At 33.7% G+C, this 27,553-nt stretch overlaps 3 protein-coding genes across 4 annotated transcripts; 1 reads left to right on the plus strand and 2 right to left on the minus strand.

The window, feature by feature from the left end:
* Position 1: 1 nt before the first annotated feature.
* LOC141678735 (AP-4 complex subunit sigma) lies at positions 2-6,179 on the minus strand. The gene is made up of 4 exons (XM_074485107.1): positions 5,949-6,179; positions 3,419-3,505; positions 1,326-1,394; positions 2-388 (listed from the first exon to the last, which is right to left on the minus strand). Exons 1-4 carry the CDS (start codon positions 6,087-6,089, stop codon positions 254-256), a joined length of 432 nt encoding a protein of 143 aa, XP_074341208.1. The 5' UTR covers positions 6,090-6,179; the 3' UTR covers positions 2-253.
* Positions 6,180-10,257: 4,078 nt separating this feature from the next.
* LOC141678544 (fluoride export protein 1) lies at positions 10,258-14,298 on the plus strand. 2 transcript variants are annotated; one of them, XM_074484891.1, is made up of 7 exons: positions 10,258-10,437; positions 11,606-11,825; positions 12,015-12,092; positions 12,454-12,552; positions 13,122-13,314; positions 13,421-13,845; positions 14,023-14,298. In XM_074484891.1, exons 1-7 carry the CDS (start codon positions 10,391-10,393, stop codon positions 14,239-14,241), a joined length of 1,281 nt encoding a protein of 426 aa, XP_074340992.1. In that variant the 5' UTR covers positions 10,258-10,390; the 3' UTR covers positions 14,242-14,298. The 2 variants fall into 2 exon arrangements, with proteins under 2 accessions (XP_074340992.1, XP_074340991.1); XM_074484890.1 differs by lacking the exon at positions 10,258-10,437 and having other exon boundaries at positions 10,849-11,825.
* Positions 14,299-14,745: 447 nt separating this feature from the next.
* Positions 14,746-19,559, minus strand: LOC141678543 (ATP-dependent 6-phosphofructokinase 3-like). The gene is made up of 13 exons (XM_074484889.1): positions 18,897-19,559; positions 18,337-18,383; positions 18,180-18,219; positions 17,971-18,033; positions 17,745-17,882; positions 17,018-17,176; positions 16,866-16,919; positions 16,646-16,714; positions 16,390-16,519; positions 15,907-16,172; positions 15,468-15,531; positions 15,226-15,380; positions 14,746-15,120 (listed from the first exon to the last, which is right to left on the minus strand). Exons 1-13 carry the CDS (start codon positions 19,101-19,103, stop codon positions 14,998-15,000), a joined length of 1,515 nt encoding a protein of 504 aa, XP_074340990.1. The 5' UTR covers positions 19,104-19,559; the 3' UTR covers positions 14,746-14,997.
* Positions 19,560-27,553: the final 7,994 nt, after the last annotated feature.

A 27,553-nucleotide genomic window follows, 5' to 3' on the forward strand; every position in this document is an offset into this window, starting at 1 on the left:
ATATTGTAAAGTTCTGCCAATAACATATCATCATTTTGTCGGACACAGTGGAAAAAAATAATTACCAGAAACTAGAGGTTATTCAAATCAAAAACCAGATACATCTCTATTTTACCCAGCAAATAGTTCAAGCGGTTGCTGGTGATATTGTGTTTGTACAAAACACAATTATAGATACAGAAGCAAGGTTTCATCTTTTTGACGGGTAAAAGTTCCATATTCCAAGCCAACTTTATGCAGCCAGTTTTAGTACTTATGATGCTTTGTCCATCAATTGTATTGGTCCCAGAATGTTCGACTTGCTCGTCTCCACAATACACCCATTCATCACCATTTCCTCCAGCATAAAGTGAGCTTTCTCAAGATGGAACATGATATCCAGCTCACACTACAAGACGGTACAGAAAGAATATTAAAGGATGAAAGCAACCACATTGCTAAAAGAAAAAAGAGTTAATTGCACTTTGCAACCCCACCTTTCATTTAAAATCAAAACATTATACATACTTCGTAAAATACAGTTTGCAACCCTTAACTTTCAATATCAACTACAACATGCATCCCTTGCAGTTATAAAATTGAAATTGAGATGTTAATATTAATAACTAAAATTTCAAATTAATTAAAATATTTATTTTAATGCATTTTTTACATGAAAAAAATTATAACTAATTTCTAGTAGTAATACTCTAAATTAATCATAATGCTAAATACTTAAAATATATTTATTAAGCAAAATATATATTTATATATATAATCATAAAGTTTCTAAATATATCTATATTTTAAAATTTTAAAAATTATACCGAGTAATAAAATAATTGACATTAATATTATTTTTATAATTTGAAATTCTAAATTTTAGTTTAATTTAAAAAAAATTATAATTTAAATATTTTGCTGAATTTCAATTTTACCCTTCACAATATAAATATTTTTAATAAAATGGTTAAAAGGATGCATATTGTATTTGATTTCTAAAGTAGGGGTTGCAAATTGTATATTTGAAAGTAAGTATATAGTTTTGTTATTTAATGAAAGATAGGGGTTGCAAACTGCAATTAACTCAATAAAAAATTACTATAAATATTTTTAGTTGTTATTCAACGAGGACTTGCGCGCAGTTTGTTGACCGTAGACCTTGTACACTTGTATAGTTACTTTTTATATATTTACTAGATATATTATTTTTCAGAACAACAAAAAAGAGAGGACAGGGGTAGAGGAGAGAGATCCCAACAAGAACTATGCAGTGAGGAAGAGGGCGAGGAGGGCAGGGGACTGACAGAATATTTTTCTCTAAGAACTTGATATAGAGGACTCACCACATTGCCGAAATGGCGGTCCATGGTTTCAACTAGCAAATGTATGAATTCCAAAATTGCAAGCTCATTCTGCCAAAGTAGAAACACAAAACTGTAAGCATGACACCTCGGGGCTCTGATCAGTATGGAAATCGCTGCAATATTCAATCCCTTGATTTTGCACTAAATAATGCTTTGTTTTCTATAGGTACTGGTACACTAAAATTATTCAAGACAAAATTGCTGCAGAAAACCTTCTCGTGTATACCTCCTCAAGCAGTTTAAAATCGACACATGTAAACAAAGCAGAAATATAAGTGCTGACAGAACATTAACAGATATAATATGAATGGTTATTAAGTCGACAAGTCGACAAGTCGAGCCCGAGTACCGTGGAATTGACTAGTCGATAAGTCGCCCGACTAGTCGTAAAAAGTCGTAAATAGTCGACAATATCCTATTTAGAGTAATTATAATATATAATATAAGTAAACAAACTTCAAAATAATAATTCAAGTAAAAACTAATAGATAATAAGTTCAAATACCCAAAGTCAAATATCTCTAATCAAATAAAAACATAACTAAAGAGTCAAATCAACTAAACAAACACAATCATGCATCATATTCATCCATCTCGGAATCATCTCCATCTCCTCCTTGGGTATTCTCCTCGGGTGGGACACCATAATCATCTTCCACTTCCTCATCATCGAAAGGAATATTATCTTCATCTTCATCTTCTTCATCAATCCGATCTTGTGTCGAACTAGTGTTCCGTCGAGCATAGGTTAGAGTGGAACCACCTCTAGCTCTCCTCGGAAAATGTTGAAATTAATGTTATAATGTTATACAGGTGCAACAGAGGTGTAGCAGTGGGTGTACTGTAATGAAGCAGAGTGAAGTGAAGCAGAGTGGGAGCAGAAGATCATTTTTTGATTCTGCTTTTTTTATTTTTGTAACAGAGGTGTATAAATAGTTAAAGAAGAAAGACCCATTGTAATTTGATGACGAGGTGTAAATGTACACAAAGTTTGTTTGATTGTGAAATATAAATAAAATTGAAAACTTGTTTTTGGAAATTTGATAAATTAAAATTCAGATGTAATTAAAAAATAAGGGGACTATGTTTTTTACAGTAAATTTTAAAATTATTTTGAAAGAATAACAATAATATTATGTGAAATAAGAATAATTAAAAAAATAAAAGTAATGAAAAAACCAGTGAACAAAATCAAAATGAAAATAATGAAAACAATTTTTGATAATTAAAGTAAAAATCAAAATCGAAATTTTAAAAAGAAAGTTTAAATTTTTTAAAAAGAAAGTAAAAAGAAATTATATTAAATTTTTAAAAAGAAAGTTTAATATATATACTTGTATATACATACGTACACGACGTTAAAAAAAGTTAAAAAGATGAAGAGGGAAGAAGAAGAAACACAGAGAAGAAGAAGAGAAGAAGAGATAGAAGATTGGAGAAGAAGAGACAAAGAGAAGAAAGACTTACCGGAGAAAATGGAGACGAGCCGCCGCCGGAGAAGAGATAGGATTGAAGTCGTCGTATTGCGGCTGTGCCCTTTCTTTCTTTGTGTTTGAGACAAACAAAACGTAAGTTAAACTCTAACAAACCCTTTTTTTTCAATTTGGGTCAGTAATAAACCGGGTTTTTGGTCGGGTTTTGGGCCGGGTTCCGGGTCGGATCCGGGTAAAGCCCATGAACTTCAAACTCACAAGTCGAGCCTCGACTTTTTCCCACATGTCGACTTGTCGACTAGTCGCCGACTAGTCGACGACTAGTCGTCGACGTAACAACAGTGATAATATCCAGTAATATTTTTATAGTCGGAGGTGACCTCACTCCAAGTGGTTTTGTCCTTGAAACTAAAGTATTTGATGGATATAGGCTCAGTCACTACGTGCACATACATACGCCATACATTTTGTGATGAAAATATTTGTTAGTACCCTTGCATTATTTTCTCAAACAAGCAAAACATGAGAATGACAAATTTAATCCTACTTTGACAATAAATTAAATTATACATTTCTAAGAACATGTTTGATTTTTACACAGGCACCACCTAAAAAATTGGAATAAAAGGAAAAACTTACTTCTTCATTGTCAACCCCAACCAAGAAAAACAATGACGCATATCGTCTGTAGACAATCTTGTAATTCCTATGCTCGACAAATGAACACTGTTACCAAATTCGTAAATATATCAGCATGACAGGTCATAGCAAGGCAAACAGCACGTCCAAATAGTATTGAAAAGGTTTATATATACAAGAGTAAAGGAATCTAAAGAAAATTGGGTAATTATAAACTTTCTTTTCTGCTAATAAGCTTACTCCGTAGAAAGTGAAGTATCAATGTATGATTGAGACTGCGGCTTGGAACCACTAGACCCAAAAGAAAAGTAAAAGCCATTGATGAATGTAGAACAAAGCTGAAATTCAATTACACTCCTGAAGTTGCATCATACATTCTTGATTTTAATGCTCACACATATAGCTACATATACATCAGAGTTAACAGCTAGACTCTAGACCCTGTAACTAAATTTCAACAAACTGTATACTGAAATTAGAACGATATCCTTAGTATTTAGTGATATTCTTGATATACGTTTTCGGCCCTAGACACTTGCACACTCTTTATTAGACCCCAGTATTTAATCATAGAGGGCTTTGCTTGTATTTGTCTATATTTGCTGTGGAGTTCTGTTTCCCTGCTTGTGAGTACAAATATATGTTTCCTCCTTCATAAAAATACTCAAGTGTACTTGTACGTGATCTCTCGCAGAAGTGGAACAATTACAACAAACATAAATAATCTATAAATTCAAGTATGTAGAATATTTTACGTGAGCAAAAACTGATAACACTCCAAGCCTTAAATGTACAAAATTTATAGTTCCATTTCCTATTTGCTCCCTCGGTTTTCATTTAGTTATCATTTAAGGTAGAGCTAGATAGTCTAAAACTCTAGAATAAACCAAAAAACAAAGATTCATAACCATTATTATGTTCAAGTGGGCAATGTACTTGTTAGGCGGACCAACTAAAACCTTATAAGGTCCTACTTTTACAGTTTTGGTATTTTTCGTCCTACCAAGATCATATTTAAGATAGAGAGTGGAACAATATGATCCTATCTTTGAGGTGATATCCAACTATCACGTTCACGTCCTATTTTTGATTATAAGAAACCATCCTCGGGTAAGGGTTGAACATGAGGACAAGGAGTATAACAGAGCTCTTAGACCTTTAGGTGACCAACTCTTCCAATAAGGTATTGGACAAAGCTAGTAAATAAATCTTATACCTTTCTCACAGTATCACTCCATTAGATATATCATCCAAGCTAAAGAATGACAGCGTGATGTCAAGGGAATTATTGCAACTCTTGTAAAAAACATGAGCCAAATACATAAATTTCAATATCAAAACAGAATAAATAGTTTGACTTGTAAGGTATAAACATAAGGTTTTATTTCAAAGTGCTCACCGTTCTTACCAAAATCTATCAAGTAACTACCCGATCTCCATGGGGACTCATTTAAATCACTAAAATCACTATGTTTATCATTTCGCTAAGTCTTGGAAAAAAAATAACGGAATAGTCAAGTGACGGATGTATGTAACATGCAATTTATGTATATATACATGTCACGTGTATATAATAATGTGTGTATTTATAGATGTATTCCACTTGGCACAGAGATAAACATCATTTGCTGATTAGGAGTCTCTTAAATTTTCGTAAAACTTTTTTTCAAATTTAACGAAGTGATATGTATAACGATTCTAGTGATCCTAATGAGTCCCCTTTGAGATCGGGTAGTAACTTGAGAGATTATGGCGAGTGGGCACTTTGATCTAAAACCATATAAACATTATGTTTAAGTGAGCATGTACTTTTCAAGTGACCAAATCTCAAAACCTCAAGGCTTAAGATGTTGGAGTGACTAAATGGATCTTGGAGCTTTGACACCTCCCTTTCTATTCTGCAAACATAATAAAATAACGAGGACTTAATTATACAATATTGGTACCATATCCTCCCACCAAAAGCCCGTCTTTTGACTTTCAAGAGTAAATCACTCTGCACCCATCTTTAAGGTAATATCCAACTATCACATCCAAATTCCAATCAGTTAAAACCATTAGGGTCTTAGGAATACTCAAGCTAACCTAAAAAATCTAGACCTTCAAGTCAAAAACTAGCCAACGCAAGTAACCGATCTCAATTTTTTTACAGCAGTATAAATCCATTATATGAAATCAACCAAGCTAAGAAAACATTACGTGATGGCAAGGCATTACTGATTACAACATCAAAATGCGATAAACAATTTACGAGAATGATCATCCCTATAATTAAACTCCACCCCTTCACCGAAAAATAGATTTCTCAGCCCAACTACACCATCCTCCCTAAAAATAAACTCCAAATCATCTACCCTCTTTCCTTAATAAAAATCTTGATCTTGCTCAAATCAAACACACATAAATACATAAACTAAACCATTAAATACATAAATCAACAAATTAAACTTCCAATCACAATCTAAATCAACCAAAAAAACACATATACATATACATACACATATAATTAAGAATAAATAGATATGTAGACCTGTTGTTCATTGCGGGCAAGACATTTTCGGACAATTTCACCTTCAAGAGCACGACGTTGTTCAATAGTGAGATATTCATAGTACTGGGCAAGTCTTGTTTGGCCTTGTTTGTTCACCATTAATATGAATCTGATCCCCATCTCTTTTGTACTTTAGTTTTCTTGGACTAGTTGGAACAGATTTGCAAAGTTGTTTTTTGACAAGATGGTGGTGGTTTCAAAAGGGGCACTTTAGTTTACAAGTTTAAGGATGTTAAAATCAATTATGGGACGCATACTGATTTAGGATTAATCGGAGAAAAAAATGTATGTATTCAATTTTTTTAATTATATTTAATTTAATAACTTTATTTTATTAATAATTTATAAATTTATATATATTTATTATATTTTATAATTGATAAGTATTTAAATATTATTGAAATTTTATATTATATTGAATGTACTGATTAAGAATAATATATTGTTTAATCGGATTTCATAATTCGGATCGATCATGTACATTGTAGAGGATTAATTTAGGATTAATAGATAAATTTTAGTATCCTTGGTAGCATGATAGAAACTGAAAATTAAAATTTGACTATTTTGTAATTTATTTTTATTTGTAATAAGTTTGCGAACAAGTTCTATTTTTTATCGTAGCAAATCAAGTTAAATCGCATTTAAGCGATAAGTTCTGCCTTAAGAGTAGGGCTGTCAATGGATCAGATCTGGATCGGATCGCCCTTAATCCATATCCTGATTCATGTATTTTTACCGGCTTCGGATCGGATCATATCCGGATTTTTTAAAACATGATCCATATCCTGATCCGTAGGATTTTCGGATCGGAACTCCGCTCCGTTATATTTAGAAAAAAGCTGCATTTATAATATGTTGAAATCACTAATAATAACGATTCACAAATAGCAAAAAATGTGTAATTTGAAGCAAACTATTTTGACAATACTGGGCTAACTATCCCCTAAATTTAGCTAAACTGGATGTTAATAAATGAGCAATAATCAAGCTCAAAATCTTACATTAAACAATATCAATGCCTTAAAATGCTACACAAGAAACAGAATAGTCAAGTCACCTCAAAACAAAACCAGAATAGTTGTGTATTAAATTAGTAAATTAGTAACAGTGAAACTCAATCTCTCAGATTAAAGACCACGTATAAACATATTTAAATATAACTTACACAACTATCCAGTGATTTTTTATTCTTATTTATATCAATCAATATATATATATTCACATCGGATTTTTTACGAATCAGATCTTATTAAAGATATGTATATTGGATCGAATTTTTTTCTGACAGAATTTTCATCGGATCGAATTTTGTTTTAAGTGATCCATATCCGCTTCATTTACTCTCGGATCGGATTGGATATCCGATCCATTGATAGCCCTACTCAGGAGATATAATTATAAATTCTCCCCGGTTGATTCAAATCTGTGACGGATAGGATTTATCATCTTTAACCAACTTAGTCATCCCTTACGTACGCGAACAAGTTCTTTAATATTGTTTAGTTGGACTGTTTTTCTATTTGGGTATATATTTTCTGGGAAGCTCTTGAATTAGCATTTTTACGTTTTTTATTTCTATTAGGGAATATCTTTTATTTTATCATAAAATTAATAATTTTATATATATCATAATTATGTATATTTAAGTTTATCAATCGGTTATGTTTGTTTTTTTTATTTTGGCATTATCCGGCAAGTGAACAAAATTTATAGATGATTGTGATCCTTTGTACTTCTCAAGAATACGATTCCTGTAAGCAAATTCATGAACGTGATTTCTCGTACTTACTTGGAATATGATTCTTTTTGTACTTCATTGAAATTTGGAATCGAAAATGAAAACAACCTATTAGTAGTTATTATCTTGATATTAAAACTTGAATTGATGTATTTAATTTGTTTTTTTTGGCATTTTTGTACTCGCTGAAAATGGAAACATAGAAAATTCATTGATATATATATATATATATATCTTGAAATTGGATTTTAATGAACAATATATACGAATTATCAAGCAATAATAATAAAACACATATGCTTAATTACAAATTATTTGTAAGTAATAATGGTAAGACATATGTGATTAAAAATAATATTTTTTAAATGAATCATATAAAAAAAGAATGATTAAAATATTTTATTTTTAAATTTTAATTGTTCAAAATATCCACATGTGAAAAAAGTAACAACAAATATTCCCAGAATAAGTATCTCCCAAATATATATTCAACTTTTCAAATTTTAATGAAAAATGTTCACTTTCTTTTTTTAGCCGAATAAAAGTTCAAATTTTATTTGTCCAAAATATCCTAATGGTAAGAATGAACGTTAATAAGTATTTTTAGTGAATACATATGTTATACATATGTTTTGTTTATTAAAATTTAAAAAGTAAATATGGATCCCAAAATGTATATTTCGTGGCTAGTTATTTACAAATTTTGATACTTTAAGTATGGGAAATTATCCACAGTCAATTTGTTTGGGATACACCAGCCGCAATATTACATTGCGGGCTGCCGCAATGTTTCATTGCGACAGGTGAGTGCACCCGTAATAAAATAATGCGGCTGCTGTATTCTATCCAACGGTGGCTGAAGATCAGTTCCCTTAAGTATTTTGATCCAAGAAGTGAGTATTTGATATAACATCCTCATATACATGGGCATAATCAGGAATATGGTTTACGAGTAACCGAATAATATTCAGGCAGACTCAATAATGTTCAGTGAAACCGAATCAAATTATCTTAATTTTTCCAAAATTCTGCACTAAAATTTCGATGAATTTTGACAGTTTCCGGGGATCGAGACACCGCCCCGCCTCCCGCAAGTTCTTCCTCTACTTATACAAATAGTTTGACTTTTAGACATTACTCCTGAGTTTTTGAAAGGGAATAAAGTAAAATAAAATATTTTTATTCCATTTTTGAAATTAAAAATTTGGAGTGAAGCTGTATCAAATTTATATTTATCAACACTTATTTTCGTTCATTTTAAAAATTCGGAAGTATAATTATGAAAAAAACTAAAAATATTTTAATTACTTTAAAAGCTCCCTTCACTTTATATTACTCTATATTTGAAGGTAAACTCTCTAAATTCCGTTTAACTTCATTTTTATTTTTAAAATAATATGTTGTTCAACTCTATATTTGAAAATGCACCGCACATATAAAACAACGAATTACAGGTTGACACATATTGATTATACTTGTTCTATAATATAGTGATATATGTGTGTAAGCAGAGACGGAGGAGGCGTGGTTGGCGGGTGCGGCCGCCACCCCAAACTCCAGTATAAATATAAAATTAATATTAAAATTTATGAAAAAGGATTATATATTTATATATTTAGTAGAGAAAAAAATTATTTTCAATTTTCGCACCCTCAAAAATATATAAATTTTATGAATTTAGTACCAATATCAATAATATTTACGATAGTTATAAATTTAAATAAACGAATTCAAGTATAATTTGTACATTGGAATTATTAAAAATAATATTTATAAATTTATTTAATATATTATAAATTAAAAATATATATTAGTTATTTCAAAAAAAATTACGCCACCCCATACTCAGGTTTCTCGCTCCGTCCCTATGTGTATGTATAGTTTTATATGTATATATATTGGGTTTGAAATAAAATTTGAAGGAATGGTTGGAGAAAAACAGTAATTTGAAGTAAAAAAGATGAAAATTTTAAAATAAAGTTATTTTAAAATAGAGTAACGATCAGAGATACTCCCTCTGTTTTTTTATTTGTCGCTTTGACTTTTACACGTATTTTAATATGGTTTGACCGGCTAGTTAGAAATATGATTTTAAAAATTTTCTTTTTGTGAATTAAAAATTTAAGTTATCTGTTTTTATTTACAAAAATAAAATTTTATAAATGATAATTTTAACTAGCCGGTCAAAGTATATTGAAATGTGTGCAAAAGTCAAAACGACAAATAAAAAAACAGAGGGAGTAGTTTAATACGAAAATTTGGAAACCAGCTTGATTCCCCTAATTTGCATACTTAAAAAAATCCCAACAATGAACTCGTAGGTTGTTTTATTGTGTCTCGATATGTAATGTCTAGTTCGATATCCATTAAAAGCGTGTACCGATTAATATTATAATAGTTAATATATTTTTTGAAAATATATATGATAAGCTTATTTCTAATCATTTTATGAAAAAATTAAAACATTTTTTCAGTCAATATCATCACGGGACAACTGAGAAAAGAATCCTTCTCTTTTTTGTTCCTTTAACAACTATTTTATGTGGTTACCCTCGAAACACAAACTAAAACTGAACACGAGATTTATAAAAAGATAACCTTTATTTCTCTCCCATCGATATATATAGAAATCATCAGTTTCATATTATAATATTATATATATTTATATATTTACCGTGCTATGGAGATAGATGGAAGCATGGTCTTTCAAGCCCAATCTCCAACAAGGTATTATTAAACCTACTTGGTTGGTTATTTGATTCATACCATAATCTTGAATATGATATTTTGAGTTTCTGTTTAAGATTTTATGTATCTGTATGTAAATCATTATTCTGGTATCTGAACTATTGATCTTGATTCTTGCATGATACATGGCCACATGGGGCATACATGGATCTTCATGTGGATGTTTAGTTTATTGTTGTTCTTGTTTTCATGTTTTTCATGTTTTTCAGTTTGCATGAAGTTTGAGTTTCATTTTTTATGAGTTTATGATATGAAAAGCTAGATACTTTTTAACTGTTTCATTATTATTCTTGAAAGCACAATTAGTTTAATACTTAGTATTAGGTTAATACTAAGTATGTTTGTTTAATTACAGAAGTCATCAGTGATGTAATTTCTGGGGTCCATTAATTTTGGCAAACCCTTGTGTCTGATGTACCTGTCATTTTTGACTTGTTTAAGTTGTGAATTAGAACTTAAAATAAAGTTTAAACTACTGTTTGCAGGCATATATTAATGTTTACCCTTCGTTTGTATATGCTACATGTCTAGGAGTTGACTCAAATTTATTCATCATGTGAATGTGCATAGATAGGGTTGTGCATGTGAACAAACTATCTACCGTTGTGTCCCACTCAAAAGTAGGGCGCGAGAAGAATACAGTGTATGTAGACCTTAACTCCATTTTCGGAAGTAGGGTGTGGGGAAAGTAAAATGTACGTGGACCTTAACTCCGCTCCAGAGAGCAAATAGGCTGTTTTTATCATTGTGTTGCACATGTAATATATCTACCATGGTGGCCAATTTGGTTTTCATGTTTGAATATTAGGTAGGAGAAACTTTTTAAAGTCTGTTAACTTTACAATGAATCTTCTAAAAGAACTCGGTATAATATTATAGTATAGTATTATAATAAGACAATATTAAAACAATCATCTTGATTCTTGCCTGGCATATTTGATGGCAGCATTTATTTGACGTATTAATTGTTTAGAGTGGAGCAGCTTCACAGCAATTACATCATCCTGGTTTTTATATTATCTAGTCCATTTTATTAGCATCATAGTTTCCTGGAATTAAACTTCACCTGCTCTTGAACAAAATTTATGGATTGTGCGATGAAAGACTCTCAACTCAGTCAGACTGAATGTTTTGATCTATCAAACAGATCAGGTTCTTCTTTTAGGAGGCGTTCTCTCTCTCAATTAGGTAATGATATAGATAGCGAGTCTGTGTCAGAGGCAGGTGATATAGGCGATCGAGCACTTCCAAGCAAGCGTTACAGTGGGAGTGGTAGAATCCACTTTTTTAATGACAATGTCCCTGATGATAATTTTGTTGTTCCTGTCCAAGAGGAAGCCGTGGTGCACAATGGCAACAAAGAGCAAGTAAGTTAAGTTTTAATCCGAACTTCCGTTTGATCATTGTTCTGTGCAGGCTATTGCCAGATCTTTAGCGTCGAAAAATATTGGTGTAAAAAAGATGAATGGAATGCTATTCAATCACAATTTTCGATCGTGAAAATGAATGATTTCTATATACTCATATCCCGAGTTCTGACTTGTCTTCATCTGCAGGAAACTAAACCGGAGATCCCATGGTTATTGCAGTATATTTCTTGCCTTGTTCACCTTGCTGTTTGGGGAATCCTTGGGGTAATACCACTAAGCCACACATGTCTTTGAGGTTAATAAGAACAAGGATTATATTTTTATTATAAGTGTTAAACTGTTAATCTTGTATCTTTAGTTTTCATCTGGATTGTGATAAGTGTTAAACTGTTAATCTTGTATCTTTAGTTTTCATCTGGATTGTAGCCATCAATGCTGCTTCTTTTTTTCCTGGAATTTGCAACTTTCTGCGTTATGTTCTTATAATTAGCTTTGACTCTCATGAATTCTTGTATAAAATAGCTGCATACTGTTCTTTTTGATGCGCTGATTTTTATTTTCTTATATTTTTCTGACATCTAGAATGTAGTTTGTGAAAACTGACCTTCTTCTCTAATATTTGTAGGTTTTAACAAGGTATCTATTGCAGAAACTCTTTGGCCCTGGTGTTGTTGGTGCCACAAGTGACCAAAGCTATATGTACCTCGACCTTCCATCTAATATGGTCTCTTTCTCCCTCCCTCCCTCCCTCCCTCTCTCTCGCCCTCTCCTCCCACAAACTCACACCCACTGACCCTCTCGTGCACACACAAAATTATATAATTACGGAGATACACCCACAAATTCACATCAGAACATTGCTTGTATATCAAATTACGTTACAAATTTCAAAACTAGCAGGTAGGATAAATTTCACAAGTAGCTTATGACAAGTGATTCAAAGACTAATTTCTGATTAAAATTTAGACTTGATAGATGCAATGCAACTTCAGAGTGAGTATAGGTGAAGCTTCATCTATTGTCTCAACATGCCCTTAATTGTCATCTATAGGTGAAGCTTGACAAAATTTAAGTAATACAATTTCTAAAAATTATTAAGTCTGCATTTAAAGAAGAGGTAGATCTTTTCAGCCTATGCACATGCATTTACAACTCATGTGTGGTCTTCGTGTAGTAGAGTGGTACTTGGTAATGGTTGGATCCCAACCTAATAATTTTAAAATTTTACTTCAATTATGCAATCTATTTATATATAATTCGTAGATATGACTTAATATATGCCTATTCCTGCAGGTTGGTTCATTCTTGATGGGTTGGTTTGGTGTTGTTTTCAAATCCAGCATATCCAAAGTCTCGGATCAATTAGCTATTGGATTAACAACTGGTTACTTGGGAAGTGTAACAACATTCAGTGGTTGGAATCAGAAAATGCTTGACCTCAGTGTTGAAGGTCAATGGGTTTTTGCTGTGCTTGGCTATTTTATAGGTATATTATTGGATTCCTTTCAACTCGTCTCATTATTATGGCTTTATTATTACTAATCTCTGCTTCACTTTTCAAGATGAACTTCCTGACTTGTGTTAGTTCGCAGGACTGTTTCTGGTTGCATATTCTATAATATTTGGAATACAGACTGCTAAAGGATTCAAATGGATGCTCCAGAGATTAGCCGCACGTTCCAAAGGGGGAAACTCAAGTTCTAAATCTAATTCGATTGTGGATAACTACAAATTTCATGCGGTGGCTTTGATAATGTTTGTACTTGTACTGGCCCTCTTATGGTGTCTAAGTGGGGTTTTTGAGAAAAAAGAATTTAGTAGTGGCAACAGTGCAGCTCAACTGTGGTTGGCTTGCATGGTTGGACCTTTCGGTGTGTGGACGAGATGGTTTTTGGCAAGGCTTAATGGGAGGGGACTAGGGAAAAATGGCTCCTTAAAGTGGGTTCCATTTGGTACGTTGATCGCAAATGTGTCTGCAGCTTGTATCATGGCAGTTCTTGCAGTACTTAAAAAAGTGGTGAGATTTCGTTCACTGCACTGTCTATGTAGTGTAGTCTATCCATTGCATTGATTTCCCTAAATTTTTTTACAAGGAATCCTTTTTGCTCTTTTACTACTGTATTATTTCAATTTATGATAGGATTACGCAAGGGAGTACAGTAAGTGATTCTAATTATTTTTGGTTGCCTCACAGGTAAAAACCCAGGACTTCGATACAGTAGCATCAGGTTTGCAGTTGGGACTGATGGGATGCCTGAGCACAGTTTCAACTTTTATCGCTGAGTTCCATGCTATGAGTCAGAGTGATCAGCCCTGGAGAGCATACGCTTATGCCATGACCACAATTTGTATTTCGTTTTCCATGGGTACCCTAATATACTCTGTACCTGTTTGGATAAAAGGATATGACTAAAGTCTTACCTCTTCACTTCTTGCATCCAATAAAGCCTAATTTTCTTTATAAGAGACACACAGACAGTGTCTACTACTACATGCACATCTGACATCCTCATGGCCTTGCCTCCATCCCACAACATGCTGCTTGCACCACCAAAACCTACCTGAATTCGGGGGAATACAAACATACATTACAGTGAACCTAAAGATCCAGATTCTGAGGTCCGAGGTCTGAGGTTTAGCCCGGTGCTAGTGTCACCCTTCTCGATGACAAAGGTTGTTCAATTGCTCTTTCTTTCAGTGTAGTCTCGAGAAAATGACGTGGCACTACTTTAACTTGTCAAATAGGAAATTTCCAAATTCCTGAAGTTTTCTTATCATACATTCTTGCTGAAACATTTTGGTTTAAGCATGTAAAGGTTTGACAGGTCACACATATGTAACTTTTCCTTGCTGGAGCAAGTAACTATTTTGTTCCTCTATTGACATAATCTTGTTATATAATATAGACATTACTAACTTCTGCTCAACTTCACATATATTTTCTTATTGAACTTTGAGTCATTACATTACAATATACAACACCTCAGGATACAAAGATTTGCCATGCGAGTGGCCTTTCCGCATAAAATTTGAATGGAAATAATAAGAATGTGAAGGAATTAATTAGTTGTCTGCAGAGCTGAATGCTGCAAAGCAACCAAAATGGTTGGCTAGTACATGCCCATTCCTTATTGACCAACTTATCTACACTATCATCGTCTAATTATGGTTATTTATCTATGTTTTTTGCAACATCTGTTTGCGATAAAAAGCTTGGTTGATGTGTCGATGAAAGGAGCCTAGCCCACATCCTATCTGTTATTACAACCTTGTTCTGTTTCTCCGTGATGCACTGCAAAATAAAACTCAACAATTAGTCTTTTCTTAGGCACCGGAATTTTAAAGCCACTTGGGAATTTATTCAGAGTAATTCTGATGTATTAAAGCGCTAACTTACATGGAAGGGTATGTAAGCATGTCTGCCATTGACAGATGCAACTGTAAAGCCTGTGTGACCAGCCATTGCTCCATGAACAGCACTTTGGGCAAGAAGCGTGCAATACACATTGTCAGATGCATTGCCAGGAATAGCCCGGATCATGTAAGTTGGATCTGCCACACAACAAAGTGCATCACATAGGAAGATCTATCATTTATAGTGTTCCTCAATGTTTTAAGATGTTTGAATATAGCACCAACCTATGTATTTGAGATTGATGGTCATCTTTTGCTGTCCAATCTTCTTTTGTTTGGCAAAGTGATCCTGAGATTTACAACAATTACTTTATCTTAATTCATGATTACCAGAGCAGACAACTTCACAACTCCACTCTCATGACCAGAGCAGATGTTCAGATCTTGTTCATATGTATGTAACAGAACACAAATATCTAATGAAGTAGAATTACAACATGCAGTCCAATCTATCAATGGAGAATAAGGATATTAAATATTTGAGTCTATATTTGTTCAATAGAAAGGGAATAATGATGCTACAGCAAAATATTTGCATAAATGTCGTAGCATAAATGCTACGACATTTATGCTCAACCAATTCACCATTTATGCTCAACGAATTCACCTGCACAGAAAAGACTTTGACATATATATATAAACAAATTGGTGTTGGAATGCATACCTTGATCTTATGAGAGAGCCAAATTCCAACATCTTGTAGAAGGTTGTTTCCAGAAGCATCCCGCTGGTCAGTAGATTTTGAACTTCCAGAAAGGAGTTCTTGTCCTGCACCTTCAGCTACGACAATAACCATATGCCCATTTTCTTTGAGCCGTTTTTCTATATATTCAAACAGCCCACCCTTTCCTTCAAGATAAAACGGTGACTCTGGGATCAAACAACAGTCAACGTCCCTGCTAGCAAGAGTAGCATACATTGCAATAAACCCTGCATGCCATGATGCCATTCAAGTAATCTTTTGTCAGTGTCAGGTACAATTGATCAAAGATATGACAGGAGATAGATAAACCAGAAAATATATATCGTCATAACATGAGAGTAAAGAGAAACAAATGAGAGAGCACTAATTCTATAATACGAGATACGGCCATATAATCTTAAGTCAGATAACCATGAACTGAATAAGTAGTTGAGTGATTCCTACCGCTGTTGCGACCCATCAACTTTACTAGCCCGATACCATTCTCAGTACTTTCAGCTTCAACATGAGCTGCATTTATAGCTCGTTGAGCTTCCTCGACAGCACTATCAAAGCCAAAGGATTTATCAATAACCTGTGTAGCAAAGAATAGTATCACCTACTGAAATTTTGTATAGGATAAATTAGTCTCAGTTATTACAGAAACCGCTAGAATCATAGCAAGCAAGAATCCGGATCAAATTTTGGTTCAAGGAAATACCGGAATGTCATTATCAATGGTTTTTGGAATTCCAGCAACTGCAACTTTGAGACCACGCCTTCTAATTTCCTGCAAGTTAGAGGGAGCAAAAGTCTTACTAATAATCTGTAAGTTTCTAAGGACAGTAGTCTCTGTTTATCCCAACTTGTAAATAGTATTGATTCATGGATTGCTACAAAAATGACAACAGCGAAAAATAAACTTCACTTAATCAATTTACCTCAAAAATCACCGCTGCCCCTTTTTGTGTTCCATCTCCTCCAATAATATAAACCTGGTGCACAGATGTTTATCAAATTAAATAGGATTAAACCTAGTTTAAACTAACAAAAAGAAACCTATACCCTGATTTGGGCGATCTTTTGTGCAAACCTGATTAATTCCTCGATCCTGAATGCAGTCGACTATTTTCTTAGTATCATGACCACCACGTGATGTCCCAATTATGGTTCCACCCCGTTTATGTATATTGTTGACAACCTTAGGGTTCAAAGGAATAGTGTTTCTGGAGTAGAAACCTCTGTATCCTCCCTACAGAGCCACCAAATGTTTTAGATTTGAAATGCCACCAGATAAATTCATTGTGTTGCACAGTTAGTAAACAAAGAAGCAGAATAGGTAGGTGCCTAATTTAGTGACACAACACAGAGTTATCATTGACAGGAGTAATAACAAAGGATAAGCATCATAATTTCAAGCGTTTAAGGGCATTTTGACTAAAATTCAAAGAGCAGATAATAGAAATAATAACAAACGGAATTTCTCTATCCTTGCCCTGGTATCTTGTAATTCTACTTTTTTTTTGGTTCTATTAAAGATAACGACAAATTCGTGTTTGATATTCAACTGTCAATCAAATGCTAGTGATTGTTGTTAGTTGTTTCCCTATTAGAAAAAGACAATATCCTAAAGTGCCTGTTTGACATGGATTAATCATTCGGAATACATCAGATTTCTATTACTGCATTGACATTGCAACACTAGGCCACAAGGGAAGGCCACTGTTTTAGATGATTAGTGAATTTAAAGGCAATTCTATATAGCTTGAGTTTAGCCATTGGCAAGCTCTAAATAGTAACTCTAACAAAAATTGACTTACATCTATGCCAACTACTCTCTTTACTCCATACATATGACACAAGCCGCATACTATCTCCCTGATTACTGTGTTGAGACCAGGGCACAAACCTCCACATGTCACAATGCATGCGTGAACATCATCAGATTCAAAGTACACCTGAAGAAAACATTCAGCAACATTGGAGTATGTCAATCATAAGGACCTCGACCTTTTACATGTCAATTGTAGACTATTGAGAGCTTACCCTTTGACTGGGTCCAGCACGTCGGAAATGTATCCCTCTTGGACTATTCTTGTGAACAACAACCTGCAAAACAAAATTGACTAACACTCTCATGAAACATGTAGATTGGTAGTATTTTACAACAACGTTTGTAAATTCGTTCTCTTAGACGGTCACTAGAAACTTTGACAACCCAAACATGACAATAACCGCTGAAGAGTAACCCTTACCTTTTGAGCAACAGTATCATTAGGATCGACGAAGTACTGCCTGGAAAAATGTTATCAGCTACTTCAAATCAATTTACAAGTAAATGTTGAACAAAGGCTAAAGATCATAATTAAGAAAAAAATAACCGCAAATAAAATAGCACACGAATCATCTTACTTTACAACAGCATACGCAGGATTGTCCTGTAACGGATTCCTGTAAGTCTGTGATAAACATCATAGAGATCAAATCAGGATAGTTTTAACATAATTCACTCAAATAATATAAAGCTTAGCATCCTAATTCATAAACTTATATAGTTCAATGGTAGTAACATTTATAACTTGCAACTTGATTTCAAGCTTCAAAACTTGCCACAAACTAACTAGCTACCTTGATACAAGATTAAAATTTTCAATCTATATGAAAATTACGCAAAGACAGCGAGTAGAATTCATTAATCTTTCGATTTCCCCTGCTTCTTAACTAAATTTTTTACTAGATTAACATCTAATAATAATTAACTACGAAACTCGCAGAAGCTGCTGTATTATCTATTTAATCTTTACTCTCCTTTCACCTATGTGTTCAATAAAACTATACATAATCAAAGTGCTTATTATCATAAACAACAGATTAAACAAAATCAAAAAAAATAAAACAAAATTTTTTTACTTAAGCAATCCAAAAGAGATATTAATCAAATAAGCATAAATGTAAGAACAATAAAAACATACACTAGCTTTAGGAATGTAATCCAAAAAATGTGGAACATCTTCAAACACGTAGCCTTCATCACCAGCTACAATCTTCGGCGATGATTCCTCGTAATAATCGCCTTTCGACGATGATGGGCATATACTTAAAAAACCGTTGCTCAAATTCGACGTAGATGCCATCATATTCGAGCCACGAGAAATTTCAGATTTTTTCAACACCTCCATATTAAAATGATCACACCAGCTCTATAACACTAGTCAGTTTTTCTCCGCACAAATATTTTTTCGTGAACAGCTCGGTTCGTTTACACCAGTATGGTTATTTGTTCGTGAATAGCTCGGTTCGTCTACGTGTATGGTTGTCTTGTGACGGAAGTAACTAATGTAAAGGTAGTTGACCAACGGATACGAAAATTTAAAGTTGTCGTAGCGTTGTACGAGATGTTTCAAGGAGAATAAGCACGTGTTTGGCTGATTATGTTTGAAAAATCTTGAGCTTACATGTTTTTGACGGAAGTTAATACAAGTACAATGTGTTTAGACCAAAGTGATGGAAGAGGATAGATAGGAGGAAGAAGAGTGGAAAATGAAGTAAAGGGTAGTTTGGGAAATTAATGTTTTTTTGATTTTTTTTGGAAGTTAATGGTTGTGAATTTGTGATGGTGGGTCAATAATTTTTAAGCCATCGGATTCATGTTCTCTGATATAGATGTGAGAAGAAATTAGGAATATATAGGGAAGATAAAAATTATGAATACAGTATTGGGATACTTTGGATATTTTCCGGACCAAGGTGGTAATTCGGACTGAATGAACCGAGTTTTGAGCCGAACACGGCTTGTTTAATTAATCGAGTCTAACCGTCTGTCCGAACTCAACTCGTTTAATTTCACGAGTCTGGTTGAGCCGGCTCATTTAATTTTATACTTAATCCAGCCTAAACCTCTAGACAAACAAACTCGGCTCGTTTAATTTTATGAGTCTAGTCGAGCCGGCTCGAGTAATTAAACAAGCAGAAACTTCTGTTCGAACTCGAACCATTTAAATAAACAAATTGAGTCGAGTCTACTCAAACGAGTTCGAGTCAGTTGAGCTCGCGAGCCATCCAACTCGAATTACAGCCCTAATTATCAAAGAATTAACCCCGTACACTCCAGGACCGGAGCTTTGGTAGGTACATTATATGTTCAATTTATTTCACCTCCAAAAACCGAGCTCTGAATGGTATATTATATGTTTGATTTTCCTGCCAGCTTATAATTTAATTTGTTGTAATTTAGAAAAGTAAAAATGTAACTTTTTTTGTGGAGTAAATTATTGAGGGGTGAAATGGATGGGGACTTTGGACACTTTTTTATATTTTCTTTTGAGTGGATGAAAATGACATTTTAAAAATTTTAATTATTTAAATGTAATTATTTGAGGGGATGAATCAGCAGACCTTATGGGGGTGTGGTGGGATCAGGGATGAATAATGGGGGCAATGGGTATATTTTAATGTACAGCCTTGGACTTGTGGACTGTGCGATGAGTTTCTATAATATACTCATTTCTGGTTCTTCAAATTTTTAATAGACCATTAAAAAAATATATTATTTTCTTGATCCCTCCACTTTTATTGTTAATTTTTGAATTAAACAAGTTCATTTAAGTTCTGAAATTACTAATATCTCGTTTGTTTCATCAGCCATGTAGATGCACAAAGAATTTAGACTTTCCCAAAATTAAGTTATAGCTACAAATTTTAAGGTAATTCTAGTATTTATGTTTGATTTATTGCAATGCAACTACAAATTACATAGTTAATTTGATAAATAATTGATATTTTTATATTAAATAGTTTTGTAGTTATGGTGATCATGATGAACCTTTGTAATTTATTTCGAATTCAAAGAATTTCAAATTACATAAATGAGTTATATCAAAATATACTAGGTTTGGGAATTAACAAGTTCTGAATTTTAAAGAATTAAATAGGACATTTCGATATATGATAATTAAAATTTAGGAAGAAATACACAAGACCTAAGAATTACCAAGTTCTGAATTGTAAAGAATTAAATAGGACATTCTGAATAACAGAGGGAGTATAAAATATTTATTGTAAAAATTTTAAATTATAATCCATCCGTCTCTTTCTGTCTTATTTGATTTTTTATGGTTAAATTAACTGAATTTTGACCGTAAATAAAAACTTATTATTTCATTATTTTGAAAAATTAAAAAAAAATATTTAAGCAGATTAAACATTTTTTTAATGATATAACTTTTTATAAATGTTTTGGATAATGTGCTACCTCAAATTTTTAGTTGGATCAATTTGATAACAAAAATGAGATAAGACAGAAAAATTGAGACCGATAGAGTAATCGGAAAAGGGCATTATAATTGTATGTTTCCAATGAAAAGGAGAGGGGGCATGCCTGGGATGGATCGATTGTGTCACAGCTCACGGGCAGTTGTGTGACGTGTTGTGTAGTAAATTAAAGTAGCCATTTGAGGTCTCAAGCTTCATGCATTGGCTGCTTGCCTTTTTTTGTTTACTTTACAGCTTTCTATATTTGTGTAATTGATTGTATTCTTGTGTTTATTTAAACTTTATTTAAGGTGTCTGATGTGCATTAGTTTTGGAATTATGCCTACAATCCTTATAGGCAGGAGCAGCTTGAAAGCAGACACATACATAGTAGTATATGTGATCCAGTAAAAAATGTAGTTAAGTACACAAATCTCTCGCATCAAATCTCGTGTGATGGTCGGTTCTCGATTTGATGCAATCACCGCCAACTATATTGGTAGGTCTTAAGAAAAATATGTTGGGGCACAAATTTCTCGGCCCCTTAGAGCAGATATATCATTGTACAAAATTCCCGTATCAGCATAATTGGCACGACATAAGAATGGTTACACTTTTTTCAGTGGAAAGACTGATGTGCATAGGCAGGATTTAGGGTAGCATTGATGACCTTATTGATGTTAAGGTCTGTAATACAGAGTGATGATAGCTGCCTTGCCCATCATGTATAGAAGTCAACTGATAAGTGGTGAAGCCAATGGCCAATAGCAACAAATTTGATGAGCAGCCATGCAAATCCCAGCCCAGTTGCCTCTTTTGACATTTCATCTTTTTGGCAATTTGGCTGGTCTATCATTTAATCTACTGCAAATCAAATAAGAAAAGATTAGTCCCACCACTTGATCGATGATATAACAATTGTGAATCTTTATGCTCATTGTCCAGAAATCTGTCTTTATACAAGTAGTTTCGGTTATTGCAGCCTTCAATAGTCACCTCATTTTGCCAGACAACATTCACTGTCTAATGCTGATCAACAGTTAAAATGGCTTAGCTTACATCCAAACATCTAATCTCTGCTCCTCTGAGAACAACTAGTTGAACACGCCTGCCAATTGAAGGCATGAAGTTCGAATATGTCAGACAAAGAACAGTCTACTGATTCAAGTAAAGAATGTCTTATACTCGTATGGACCTCATGTTTCTGCTTGATTACGAATCCTGCAATGCCTATCAAAGGCATTGGGCCAACATAAAGGAGGCATGGCCTCACGCGACTCTAACAGATTAGCACAATATAACCAGGTTCAGCATGATGGTCTGTATGTTGAATTCATCTTATTAAACTAACAACAGGATTATTCATGCCTTACTTTAGCCTTTTCTCTATTTCCCATCGTACAATACTTTTCGATATGATTGACAACAACAAATACAACTAATATCAATATCAATACCAACAATAAATATTTAAATTAAATAATGGGGGTGGGAGGACTCAAACCTGAATCCCTCCCTAAACCGAGTTCTGATACCATGTTAAGTAACCATTGAAAGGTCCGAACATGATCTTATACTCATTAACACTACCGATATTAAAGTTTCAATTTTTAAAATAAGATCAGGTTAAAGAAATCAAACAGTACTTAATTCTAATAACTGCAGAGTTGTGGCTATGAGGCAAGTCGTGAAGAAGCTGTTATGTATGTTGTCAAGTTAACAATCTTAATGCCTGAACCTATTTACCAAAATTACATGATGATGGCCGATATTATATGCCCAAATAGCCATAGGTGCAAGAACAACTTGTTCTTGCAATAATATCCATTGTCCTTTCTTGTTTTGCTAAATACTATGCCTTTCTCATACTACAACCTCATCTGAAAAAGATCAGAAGTCATTAGGCATCATGTTTTTGGCAGCTAACATTGATCATATCTTCAAGCATTCATTAGTTATGTTATTTGTTTGGTTTGTGCTTATAAAATCTCTAGAAAGGTATGGTATTTTCATATAGGAACTGGAAGCATATTCAAGTATCATGTGCTGCAAATACCAGACCTTCAGTGTTTTTTCTTACTAGTTGGAAAGAGAATCCTTCAGAACAGATGCAAAAGCATTTGCGTTGGATGGTAAGCAGTAAGCACTGGATCGATAATGACCCTAATTCGTATTCATCATCTCATCCATCAAGATATTCGACAGTGAAGCTTGGTCAGGCGATTTTTGGATAGAAAACTTGCAGGGATTCCTTATTTATGCTTGTTATTTGCACCCAGAGATGGAGTTGAGGGTTGTAGGCAAGAATCTCTAGAACAAATGACACAAAATCATTTGTTTTACTTTCTCCTGCAATCTCATCTAAAAAGTAATGGCTTGATAAAGTTTGTAACTTGTTCACATAGCAGAGTTATTAAATTATACAGCAAGGAATAGTCCAGAACTACCTAAGCATGTCTCAATGTGGAATTGTAGCTTAAACATAGAGCAACCATGCAATATGCTGAATAAACCGCGGTAACTGCTCTTCTCAGACCATGAAAATCTAGCTAGGACCTTGTACAAAATGCTGATTAAAATTGCTTGAACATTGTAAGGCATCCAACTTGCTGCCATGATCAATGTTTCATCCCCTAATTAGAGAAAACAAGTAAATGATAACAAGGTACATTTAGCAAGAGAACAACTAAACATTATAGCTCACAAGTAAATAAGAGAGTAACATTCTGTAAGACAAGTTGTTGCTGATGTAATACTTAAAAGGTACTTGAATTCTGTTGACGCGATTCTGTCTTCCAAGTAACATTACCTAAAGACACAGATCTGCTCAGCTAAGCAGTAGCATGCAATTACCTTGCTGATTCAGCCAACAAAACTAATAAAGGTGTAGCTGCTCTGGATGAAACTCTCTGTAAATGTCCTCTAACTTCTTACTGATCAATGATCATAGTTAATTAAAGTACTTGATGCTTTTCCTGGTCGAGTTTCATGGAAAGACTGCGAAAAGCTGTTTGATGCAAGTACTTGATGCTTTTTAGTGGTCAATATTGTCGTAATTATTGCACAAGACTCACAATAGAAAGAATAGGTACTTGGTGAATTCGATAACACATACATTGTTTTGTGAAGATAGTCTCACTGGAATTACATTTTATGATCATAACTTATAAGCATGGGATGAATGAGATGTCTAAACAAGAAAATATATGATGGCTGAGAAGTTAGCACTATATCATTGATCAGAATGCTCTATATATAGAGTTACAAAGGAGTAGGATAAGTACAATATATGAGAAGATATTAACAAGTAAAACAATAGGATCAGTTTTATTCTACATAAGGAAACTTATCACAATCATAAACAATAGAGTCTAGCAACAGCAGGAGACACGGAGAATCCTTGTAACAGTAGGACTCATTGCAACAGCAGGACTCTTGTAACTAAACTTCTCTAATACGCCGCCTCAAAATGGCCGTGCCATCAGCAATGGCTATTTTGGATCTCAAAAGCTAAAACCGAGTTCGATGTAAGGCTTTGGTGAGCAAGTCAGCAAGCTGGTCTTTAGTACTGATATGAGAAACCAAGATAAGACCCTTGACCACAATATCACGCATAAAATGAACGTCGATAGAAATATGATTCATACGAGAATGCATAACCGGATGCAAAGAAAAATGAGTAGCTCCTATATTATCACAATACAAGACTGGTGGAGCATGCAGAGAAAGACGTAGTTCATGAAAAAGATTTTGAATCCATCTAACCTCTGAAGTTGTTGTAGCCAAAGACCTGTACTCAGCCTCAGTTGATGATCGTGCAACTGCCCGTTGCTTTCTCGAACTCCAAGATATAGGATTATCCCCCAAGAAAATAATAAACGCTGATGTAGAAGACCTATCAGTTGGATTTTCTGCTCAATCGGCATCTGAATATGCACTTAGCACATTTGAAGGCTGTCGTTTAAGAAGCAAACCATGAGCAAGAGTTCCCTTTAAATATCGAAGCACACGTTTGACAGCAATCTAATGTTCTTCTGTTAAATTGGACACAAACTGAGGTAAACGACTAACTGCAAAAGCAATGTCAGGTCTAGTGAAGGCTAAATATTGCAATTCACCAATAGGCTGACGATAGAGTTTCTCATCACAAAGAGAAGCTGTAGACTGACCTTTCCATCCAACTGATGCCATAGGCGTAGACGATGATTTTGCACCCTCCATGTGATGTTTATGCAAGATATCACTAATGTACTTGTGTTGAGAAAGAAACAAACCTTCTTTGCATTGCATAACTTCGATTCCCAAAAAATAGGACAATTGGCCAAGATCTTTCAAAGCAAAAGATTCACTCAATTTCGCAATGATAGTGACAATCAATTTGTTATCACTCCCAGTAAATAAAATATCATCAACATAGACTAAAAGGAATAAGTGAACAGAAACATGTTGATATAAAAATAGCGCAGTGTCTGATTTGGACTGAATAAATCCTAGCTCAATCAATGCATTACGAAGAGCAATATGCCACTCTCTGGAAGATTGTCGTAATCCATAAATTGTTTTTCGCAAACGAAAAACATTTGAAGGATACATCGAATCCACAAAACCAGGAGGTTGGTGCATAAACACTACCTCAGATAAAGAACCATGGAGAAATGCATTACTCACGTCGAGTTGACGAATCTGCCAATTATACATTAAAGCAATACTTAGAACTGAACGAATCGTAACCGGACTAAAAGTCTCAATATAATCTAAACCAGGTCGTTGATGAAATCCTTTCGCCACTTATATTTGTCAATTCAGCCATCAGGTTTACGCTTTAATCGAAATACCCATTTACAACCGATAATATTTGTAGCCAAAGAAGATGGAACTAACTCCCAAGTACCATGCCGGAGTAAAGAATTAAACTCTTCGGACATAGCCATACGCCAATTAGGATCTTGGATGGCTGTAGAAACACAAGTTGGTTCGACTAGATCAGGGAGCGGATGCTTCGTTGCTGCATATGATTTGTATATTTTTGGCTTGTAAATATTATTCATCGAACGAGTAGTCATAGAATGTACACAATCAAGAGGTATATCTGTATTGACATGTGTAAGGGGCTGAATTTTATCCACGGACACATCATCAAATGATTCCGCGAGATGGACATGTGATTGCACAAGTGAACGCTGTGAAGAGGTCTGGCTCGAATCAGGTGGCAAAGAGGGTTGGTCAGGCTTCCAAGAATCGGAACATCGATAATTTAGAGATGATGGTGTGATTTCATTTCAAGTAACCTGCTGAAGGTGAAAGTGTTTGTCCTAAATCCAATCATGTATGATGAGTTAGGAAGAACTTTCTTGTATTCCTATTTGATTTCATTGAAATTAATAAAAGACTTATTTTGGTTTTATTATGGGTTTTATCTATTTAAAGTGTATTAAATAAGATGCTCCTTAGTTTAGAGTAAAGCTTCTAGAATTATAATGAGATTATAATAGTGAGATCTAGAAGACGATAACTCTAGACTTAAACAGTTCCTGATCATAGGATAACTAATCGGATGTTAGTGGATCCGCAAAAATTGGTACATACTATGTTTGCTCCCTTCAGGAGGATGTCTGTTCTCATAGGCATTTGTGTGGTGACACTATAGCTAGTATGTAGGTGCTTATTAGGGAATAATTTCACTGAATATAACTCGATAAGTTGAACAACTAATGGAGATTACTCACGTGTCAATAGTTATTCACTGAGTGATAGTTGTACAACTGTCCTTAGACTTGAGATCGTTAAAGTTATCTTATATATAATAAACTGTACTTTGGTTTACTTCTTAGTCTCATGGACATCCATTAGGTCTATTCTGGGCATAGGGATTTGTGTATAGAGATAGTTAATGTCAATAGAGGATCTACCCCTTCCAGTATAGGAAGAGAATATCCTATGTTATTCTTAGTATGCGAGTTCTGAAATCTCTGGCCAGAGTGTATGAAATTAGAAAGGAGTTTCTAATTTGCATTAATATGAACTTTGCATTATGAATAAGAAATCATATGATTAAATTTGATAGGTTTGACACGAGATCCATGCCTTGTATTTAATCGGGATATTGTAAGGGTAGAAGGAATTCATTGTACGGTAACTAGTCACTGACAAGTTTTTGGTATTCTAAGCAGTGAATTCATATTATCCGGATAGTCGCGATATGTTGAGAAGCATCACTCACGATGTAGAATAAATATAATTAATCAGTTAATTATATTTAGTGAATTTTAGTATTCATGTAAATAATTAATAAAAGTTTATTATTACTTATTTCTACTACCGGCATAATATTGAACCTACAGGGTCACACCATAAAAGAATATTTTCTTTGATGAAATAA

This window comes from Apium graveolens, chromosome 8 (genome assembly GCF_009905375.1).
Source record: "Apium graveolens cultivar Ventura chromosome 8, ASM990537v1, whole genome shotgun sequence".
Taxonomy (NCBI): domain Eukaryota; kingdom Viridiplantae; phylum Streptophyta; class Magnoliopsida; order Apiales; family Apiaceae; genus Apium; species Apium graveolens.